Source organism: Mustela erminea, chromosome 2 (assembly GCF_009829155.1).
Source record: "Mustela erminea isolate mMusErm1 chromosome 2, mMusErm1.Pri, whole genome shotgun sequence".
Taxonomy (NCBI): Eukaryota; Metazoa; Chordata; class Mammalia; order Carnivora; family Mustelidae; genus Mustela; species Mustela erminea.
This window is the reverse complement of record NC_045615.1, coordinates 16152099-16161350: the sequence shown is the minus strand read 5'-3', so window position 1 is coordinate 16161350 and position 9252 is coordinate 16152099. Positions and strand designations below refer to the sequence as shown.

The following is a 9252-nucleotide window of genomic DNA, read 5'->3' as shown; positions in this document are numbered from 1 at the left end:
ACTGTGAGCTGCTGGGATGTGGGGTTGAACCCCACACCACCCCTGGTGGGGAGAATGAGCTTTATGTGTGAAGGCAAGGAAGCAAACCAGTATTTGGTGGCTGGGGGGGTGAACTGTGCAGAGAATGCCAGAGCCCACTGATCTTGCTTCATTCTCCATCCATAGCCCATGGCTCACTCTGTTTTCAACCCCTTGCTGTTAGGCAGGCTCTGGCCAGTGAAATATGGGTCAAAGTGCTTTACACCAGCCCAACCCATAAAATCCTCCGATGCAGGGCCCTCCATCCTTTCTTTCCTTTTGCAACAACCTTAGAGCCCCATGTTGAAGACAGTGGTAAAACAAGATGGGAGGTCCCTGGGTCCCTGAGTCACAATGTGGAAGAGAACTGCCCAACCCACCCAGGACTGTGATGTGAGTGAGAAATAAACTTTTGTTGTATTAAGATAGTGGGATATAGGGGTTGTCACAGCAGCAAGTGTTACTTACATTGACTAGTGTCAGGATAGGGAATGCCTATATTTATTTAGAAAATATACCAAATAAGAGAAGCTACCAGAGAAAGAGAAGTCAAAGAAGCTTAGAAGAACCAGGAGTATGTAGGATCAGAGAAACCAGGGGAGAAAAGAGCTTCAAGAAGAAACTGCTAATGGTGTTTGTGATGGTTAATTTTACATGTCAACTTCGCTAGGCCATGGTACTCAGGCATTTGTTCAAGCATTATTTTTTTGTTGTTGTTGTTCAAACATTATTTTAGATGAAGGTGTTTTTTCAGTTGAGATTAACATTCAAGTCAGTAGACTTTGACTCAATCAGATTCTCCTCCATCCTGTGGTGGGCCTTATCTAGTCAGTTGAAGACCTTAATAGAAAATAGAAACTGACCTCCCCCAAAGAAAGAGAATTCTGTCAGTAGACTGCCTTTGGACTTAGACTGCAACATTAACTCTTCCTGGGTCTCCAGCCTCCTGGTTATTTGTTCTGTTTCTTTGGAGAACCCCGACTAATACAGTGTTAAGTCTACAAAATGATTGAAGAGGATACAAGTTTCAAAAAGGCTATTATTGGGGTGCCTGGGTGGCTCAGTGGGTTAAAGCCTCTGCGTTTGGCTCAGGTCATGATCCCAGGGTCCTGGGATGGAGCCCCGCATCGGGCTTTCTGCTCAGCAGGGAGTCTGCTTCTCCCACTCTCTCTGCCTGCCTCTCTGCCTGCCTCTCTGCCTACTTGTGATCTCTCTCTCTCTGTGTCAAATAAATAAATAAAATCTTTTTTTTTTTTTTTTTTAAAAAAAGGCTATTATTCTGGCAACTAAGAGGAAGGAAGCAATTTTAACAAACTTTGGGGCTTGGAGCTACAACCAAAGAAGGAAAAGTGGAAGCAATGTCCTAATGCTGGTGAAGAACAGGATGGGAGAGGAAGCGCTCAAAGGCACAGAGGGAGGAATTGAGCTTTAGGAGAAAGAGATGTTTAGTGCCTGAAGTAGAAAAGACAAAAGCAAGTTCTGGGGGAGCTCCCTGGGGAATTCTGTTCTAAGCAAACCACAGCACTGCTCAAGAAATGATGTGGGACTCTAGCTTCTTTAATACAAATGGTTCCAGCATTAGTGATCTGGTTTGTTTTGTTGTTGTTGTTGTTGTTGTTGTTTTCCGCTCTAAATGACCTCTGCCCTATAGCAATTTCCTTTGGCTTCTAACAGAGGTATGACTCATGTGTCCCAGTCAAATGTACCCACCCTTAGCCCCAGTTTTAAACAGTATTAAGCATTTCTCTCTATCCCACCCCACCACACCTGCCTGTGCCATCTGTGCCTCTGAGCACATGTCCCAGCCTGAGCTCCTTCCTGATAGCCCCTCATCTTCTGGACTGTTGAGGCAAGGCTGGGGTGGGGGAGCTAAGAGTTTCTTTCAGTTGACCCTGGGTCCATACGTCTGGCTGTTTTTGGCAGGTACCTGAAATTGAAGCTGAAGGCCTTCACCCAAGGGGTTGTGTACTCTCCAGGAAATCTCTGTCTCCTCCCTTCTTGATCTGTGGTCTGTGATCATCTTGTAGTCTCATCTTTCTGCTTTCCCTTTGAACTGTTTCAGAGCTGTGAGCCCTCCTGCCTGCCAACTCCTCTCCAGCGCTTTCCTGCCACTTTGCAGGGCTGGGCCCCATCTCCCCTGTGTCCTTTTGGAACTGGGGCTCATCCCCTGAACATCTTCAGGGCTGGAGTCCAGCCCTGCTAACCCAGGGCCCATTTGCAGCCAGACACAGGCCTATTTCATTTCTTTGCTGATGCATTTGCAAATCATAACAATACCTTAAGCTATACACATCTTCCGAGTCCAAAGGGTCAGGGACTGGGGTGGGGGTACTCCCTCACATCAGGGTTAGGACCTTTTTGTCACTAAACATCTTGGATCAAGCCAACTAAAGAAAGCATGGAGAAGACCTAAGGTCATTTGCTTGTTCTTCTTGTGGATAAATATCTGAGTGCCTTCTGCGAGATGCAGTGTGGTAGCTATACACACAGGTGCCAGATTTAGCCTGCCTGGGTTCAAGTCCCAAGCTCTCCACTTCCTAGCTACGTTCCTTACAGTAAGCACGTGATTAATCTCTCCTTGTCTCATTTCCTCCACTGAGAAGTGAAGAAGTTGTGTTTGTCTCCTAAAGCCACTGGGAAGGTGAAATACATTAACACACAGGTAACCTACAAATCCTACAAAGGATTCCTTTGATGGGACTACCCCCCTGGTATTTACAAAGCGGCTCTCCTGGTCCATGCCACAATCCCAGGAGGCTGAGGTGGACTCGGAATCCAGACTCAAGGAGTACAGCGTGAACTACTACAAGGCGGGCAACAGCCTCTCTGAACCTCAGTCTCCACTTCTGTACAATGGGCACCATTGTTCCTGGCTTCAGCTCTAGAGGCTGTAGTGAGCTATCTTGAGAAAATGGATAGAATGTGCTTTATATGTGCTTTATAAACTGAAACTTGTCCCTCCTCCGGGGGTGGGGCCTATTAGAGATAGATGAACATCACCCTTTCTGATGGGCTGGGATTCCTGAATGGTAACTAGGGCACCTTGTCGGCTCCTGGCTTAGAAGAAAGTGTCTCTGCTTGAGCCCTACCTCCTTTACTCTAAGGGCCAAACGGGGGGTCGGCATGGAAGTGTGGGGATGTGGGGAAAGGCTAGGCGGGGTTGCCCCCACGCTGGGGTCCCCTCTCTCCCTGCACTACGCTGTTGTAGTGTTCATCACACTTCAGCACCGTGACTTGTTTCATTGCTGGCTTTCCTCACCAGAGGCAACCTCACAGAGTATCCCTCACCCTCCCAGAGCTGGGGCCAGAAGCTGGTGCATGGAAGGTGGCCAGGGTATGTTCCATTAATGAAGAATGATATGTGAGGACCCCCAGAGCAGAGCCTCAGACAAGAGTCACAACTCCTGACTCGAGGTCACTCTTCCTCCGATGTCACTGTACAAAAATCACAGAATCTGGGAGCGCCTGGGGCCCAATTCTCTCCTTGCAGAAAACCGAGGTTTGGAGACCTGGAGTGGCCGCTCAAAGTCACTCACCCAGCGCGTGGGTGACCAACCTTGCTGGCCTCCCCGGGACTGAGGGGATGGCGGGGATGCGGAATTTCAGGGTTGAGGCGGGGACAGTCCCCGGCAACCCGGGGCTGGAAGCCGGGAACCCTGCGTTGCCCCAGTCCATCTGCCTCTCAGGCGGGTGAGGAGACCGTCCGGGGCTGAGACTTGCTCCCAGCCACGAGGCTGCCCCCAGGGCGGGCGGCGGCTGCCAGGGGAGTGGAGAGGTCCCCCGCGCACTCCCCGGGGCTCCACGGCCTCAGGGCGGGCGGGCGAGCTGGCGGGCCCGGCGTTGGGGACCTGCGGCGGCACAAAGAGGCCCGGCCGCGGCAGTTTTGAACCTCCCGAGGAAGTGGATCTGGGCCGGGGCCCAGGGCGTGACGGGGAGGGCGGGAGCGCGCCCGCGAGCGAGGGGGAGGTGGGAGGCGGGGAGCGCGGGGCGCGGGGCGGCCGCAGACCTCGCCGGCCTCCAGCGGGAAGCGCGCGCGCGGGCGGCGGCGGCAGCAGGATGGGCGGCCCGGGGCCCCTCGGCGGCGACCCCGCGGACCCTCCCCTCGGCGCGCCGCCTCCGCAGCCGGGCGCTCGAGCGGGCGGCGTGTAGGGAGGCGAGCGGGCGCCAGCCGAGGAGCCGCCGGCTTCACCCCCACCCCTGGCCACTCCGCAGCTCGAGCCGCCGCCCCGGGGCGCTCCCGAGGCCCCGCAGGAGGGACCATGAAAGGTAAGCCCCGCGCGCGCGAGGGCCGAGGAGAACCCCCGCTGGCCCCCCGCACCCCCACCCCACCCCGGCGGCGGGGCTGCGGAGGGGACGAAGCTCCCGGAGCGAGCTCTGGGCTCTCGCGCCCTTCTGATCCTCCCGCGGAAGGCGTTGATGAACAGGACGGAGGGAGCCCTGATGTTTAGAGGAGGGGGAGAGTTCACACGCAGCCCCCTTCACAGTTCTCTTCTCACTCTGTGTTGCTTTATCCCCCCAAATAGTTGTAAATTCCAGAGAAGTTTCTGATCCCTTTAACCGGGTCAGTGCAAAAAGATGCCACCAGCCCAACTTTCTGGCCGTGTTAAAGCTCCATCCAGGCGACCCATCTCAGAGGCTCCTGCAGCCCCTACCTAGACTTCTGCGCCCGGGGCCAGGCGTAGGACTCTCCTCCAGGAGTTTCATTTCCTTCCTCAGGAGAGACCTGTTGTGTCCAAGTCCTTCAGCCCAGACCTTGCCCTACCAGACCCCTGAACCCTGGCTGACCCACCCGGTGACCTCCCAGGGACACAGCAGCTGGGGAGGGCCCCTGGTCCAGGCCTGAGCTTTCCAGAGGGCACTGGGTCATCTCCACCATAGCCCTTTGCAACCAGGTCCTGGGATGGACACAAGAACAGGACTCGGTCCCAGGTGCTCATACTTGGGCCTGGCTTTCTGGAGGCCCCGGAAAGAACACACTTTGTCTTAACACTCATTTTCAAGCTAGGGGAGCAGCAGGCATTGGAATCATCCTACGGGACAGGATGATTTAGGTTTTGAAGGCTCTCTTCTGTACTTGTAAATAATCCCTCCCTAGCGCCTCTCTCATGCAGGTGCTGAGCTCCTGGCAGTAAGAACCTCCCCACTCCTTTGACTTGTTGAATGTGGGGACTGAAAAAGACCTTGGAGATCATCTAAAGGGCTTTAAACTCTACTCTCGGGTGTTGTTGAAGAAGCAGCTCTGTTGGTGTCCTTTACATAGCAGGGGATGAAGAAAGGGTTCACAGGCAAACCTCTGACATAATACAGCCAACATGTTGTATAGTTGAAGAAACTGAGACCAAACAGGTGGAAGCGGCTTCATGGGTATGCAAACCTGTGCCCCCCAACAGGTCCCCGCACTCGGAAGGCCTCGTACTAGGTTTAATGTCTTGAAATTCGTAAAAACTTTTAAAGATGGTCCTCTCATGCTTTTGTTTTGCACTGGGCTCTACCAGTTATGTTTCTGGTCCTACGGCTAGAAGAAGGAACTTGCTTAAGAGTCACAGCTAGTCACGGGGACCAGAGCTCAGGGGCCCGACTTCCAGGCCAGAGCACTGGCTAACATACCCTTACCTCTCTGTCGCTTCCTTCCCTCTGGCCTCTGGCCCCTCTGTGCTTCCGGATGGCCTCACTATGTCTTGGGCTGTCTGGGATGAGACAAGCAATTTATAAGCAACCCCAGGGAGTTCCCTTGGCTGCAGGGAGCAGCCTCGCCCACAGAGCTCCTGCTCTCAGCTACCACATCTTACAGAACTGCACCCACCCCCGTTAGCTGGCCTGGGGCAGGTCATTACCCAGAAGTCTCTGGAAGGGTCTTAGACCACATCTCACCACAGGATCGGGGCCCACACTGCTCTGGACCTTAATGATGATGGTAAGATGCTACACGTACTCAGAGTGGTTTGGCTTCACCAACATTCTTGACAAACACTGTAAGAGAAAATCTAGTGAGGGAAAGACGAGACAGAAGTCCTCTGAAATGGTGGAGACATCCTGCTCCCATTGAGGAGGGAGTTAGGAGCACATGACCTGCTTTCTGAAACCCAGCAAGGCAATTCCAGTCTTCTGAGTGGAAGAGGAACAAGCTGGTCTGGATGACTATTTGGTGGAGAAAGGGCTGGCTGGAAGTCTGTGGGCTCCCTCCTGGCATTCCTAGGGTCTGCTCCCCTCACCTCCTTTTCCCCATTCTCAACAACAGCCTCACCAACCAGGTGGGGCCAAAGTCCTGTTCATTGAGGCCTTTGGGGCAGCTCTCGTGTATTTTTCCTCCAGCCTCCGGGAAACCTTCTGTGATCTCTTGTAACACCCCAGGGGCATAGGCTGCAGAGCTTCGGGGGAAGACAAGGCTTGATTTCCAGTACACCTCTCTATGGGGTCTTCCCTCGTCCTCCCTAGGAGCCAGGAGGAGCGACCACCTCTACCTGACATGGAAAAAGCAGGGCAGACAGCAAATATTTGGCCTTTGGATCATGGCGTTTGAAGAAGCAGGACTAGATTTCACCCACACGGAAAAAGTAAAGTGCCCAGCAAAGCAGGGCGGCCCTTCCAGGCTGGCCCTTCCCCAAGGGAAACCGGCTTCCAAGCCTCCTCCAAAGGCCCACCAATCTGAGAAGTACATCTGTTGGCCAACATTCACCTCCCCCCTCAAAGCCAAACACGGTGATGTTATGCTTTGTGGGGGAGAGGGGTGTTGGTGGGGACGGCACTTAAGGAAACGCGTGTGCTGAGGAGCACAGCCACCAGTGGCCAGGAGCCAGGCCTCCTCTGCCAGCCAAGCTGTTTCCACCCGAGGGCCCCTCCTGCCTGCTTGCTTGCCTGCCTGCCTGCCTCTGGCCAGGCCTCCCAGGCAGCCGCATTTTTCCATGCAGGCCGGTACCTGGCCCCAGGTGTCCCTTCTCGCACCCGAGGGCATAGAGCTGCCACCAGCCCATCTTAGAGCTTCCCACTGGCTTGTCTGAGACGTTAATAGCCACCTGTGGGATGCTGTGCACATCTGTGGTGAAAGCCCTCCCAGCTCTGTCAACCCCCCACCCCCACACGCTGTAGGAACAGCCTGGTCCCCTGGGATTGGAGAGTCAAAGACCTGGGCTCTATTCCTGGCCCCATGTGAGGCTCTGGTCAAAGTGTTTCCCTCTCTGGGCCCCGTTCTCCTCCTGGGTGGTCCCTGAGGCCCCTCATGTCCTGACGTAATGTGACCCAGCCCCCAGGAACTCTAAGCCTGAGGACCATTTGGGGAGCGGAAGTGACTCGGTGGAGAGATGGTTGGAAGCAGGCCCACCGCACGAGCAGATCTGTGCCCCTGGGAGACTTGTCCTCAGCTGCCATATACAGGGCAGAGTCACACCCTGCTGTTCTCCCAGCGTAGGAGGAACAGCCCCTCCCTACAGAATCAGAGATCAGTGCCCACACTCCATGGACAAAAGTGTGGACAGGCAGAGAAAGGGCTGCAGAGTACAGCCGTGTGATCTCTGGAAAATCTACCACATGCGGCTTAGCAGAGGAGATTGTATCCAATCACAAGTGGGTAGACTGTGCCCCCTTTGAAAGCCTGACCCCCATCCTCAGACCATGGCTGCTAGAAGGAACCTGATTCTAAAAGAAAAGGAGCTAATGTGGCAGGGTGTAAAGAGGCATTAAACAGCTCACTTTTTTGGGGAGACCTGAGGGCTCAGATAATGGGGATTAGTTCCAAACCCTCGGGCGTACACACACACACACACACACACATGCGTGTGCACACGCGTGTGGACGCACTGCTGACCTTCCCCTCCAGCTGGGGTCATTTTGATACTCGAAGACTCACATCCCAAAGCTAATTTGAGAGAAAAAAGAATTCTGCTTCTCAGTAGGTGTTCGCTGGAATAGCTTAGCAAGTTTCCTGGAGGACAGGCAGCTGTGCTAGGTGTGAGGCCTGCAAGTCCAGCAGTGGGACGGACCGGGCTCCTCATCACTCACATAGACGCTGCCCGTGTTTGCTTATGTTTCGGTTAGCAGGTGCATGGGTGTGTGCATGTGTTGTGAGCGCTGAAGCCCAAGGTTAGAGGGAGCCCTCTCACCCACCAGCTTTATAAGCTCGTAGCTATAATGGAGTCATTGATGCTCTCCGGCCACCTCCTCGGCAAGTACATTGGATCATCTTTAATGCTCGTTCCAGCTCTAACATCCGCCTCTGTGGTTTCTCCTTCTGATAGGGTGCGCTTATTTATTTATTTTATTTGAGTCATGTTGACACACACTGTTAACTTAGTTTCAGGCTTAGGACAGAGCTGTGCTCACCAAAAAGTGTAACAGCCATGTCACCCTGCAGCATTGTTACAATATCATCAGCTCTGTTCCTTGTGCTGTGTCTTTTCTGCTCAGGACTTACTCACTCTGTAACTGAAAGCCCGTATCTCCTACTCCCCTTCACCCATTTTGCCAGCCCCCCCCCCACCTCCCTTCTGGCAACCATCTGTCTCTTCTCTGTATTTATAGATCTGATTCTGTTCTTTGTTTATTCATTTGGTTGTTTTTTTCCCCTAGATTCCATGTATAAGTGAAATCATATGGTATTTGTCTTTCTCAGTCTGCCTTCCTTCACTTAGCATAATATTCTCTGGTTTCATCCATGTTGTTGCAAGTGGCAAGGTTGCACCCTTTTTCGTGGCCACATAATATTCCACTCTATATACTGGGTATATATACATTTCTATCTATCCAGCTATCTATTGATTTGTATCTATTTTTCTCTCTGAATAAGACTGTGGAACCCACAGAGTAGTGTTAGAATGAGAGGTGAATGAATATGGTGACCCTGGCTGCCTTCTTCTCGCCTCACTCTCTCCCGGTGGCTGTCACTTAGGAGGTATCCACTACATCTGCCAGTGTGTAAATCTGAGTCCCCCATTACGCTGAAATCCTTAAAGAGGAACATCATGGGATTCCCAGAACCTAATGTTGGTCTCCAATAAAGACTTGTGCTTCTATTTCACATTTACTGACCATCTGCCGTATGTCAGAGTTTGTATGTCTATCTGTACCTAAGGGCCAAGGAAGATGCAAAGAAGGGCTCCACATCCTTTCTCTCAAGGAGCTTACCCTTTGCTAGAACTGGTTCTTTCCTTCTCTCCCGCCTTTGCTGCTCCTCTTCTGGATGGCCCTGGTAGCAGCTGTGGAGCCTCTGGTTTTTAGGGGGCACCCATTCCTGAACAGTCT

The 9252-nt window shown here is 53.0% G+C and overlaps 1 protein-coding gene across 1 annotated transcript in view; it reads left to right on the top strand.

Moving 5' to 3' along the window:
* The first annotated feature begins 3987 nt into the window (after nt 1-3987).
* Nucleotides 3988-9252, top strand: part of SCARA3 (scavenger receptor class A member 3) — a 50522-nt gene continuing 45257 nt past the window's right edge. The window contains exon 1 of the mRNA XM_032332341.1: nt 3988-4284. Within this exon, the coding sequence (XP_032188232.1) occupies nt 4278-4284 (7 nt within the window). The 5' untranslated portion in view covers nt 3988-4277. The remainder of the gene's footprint in view (nt 4285-9252) is intronic.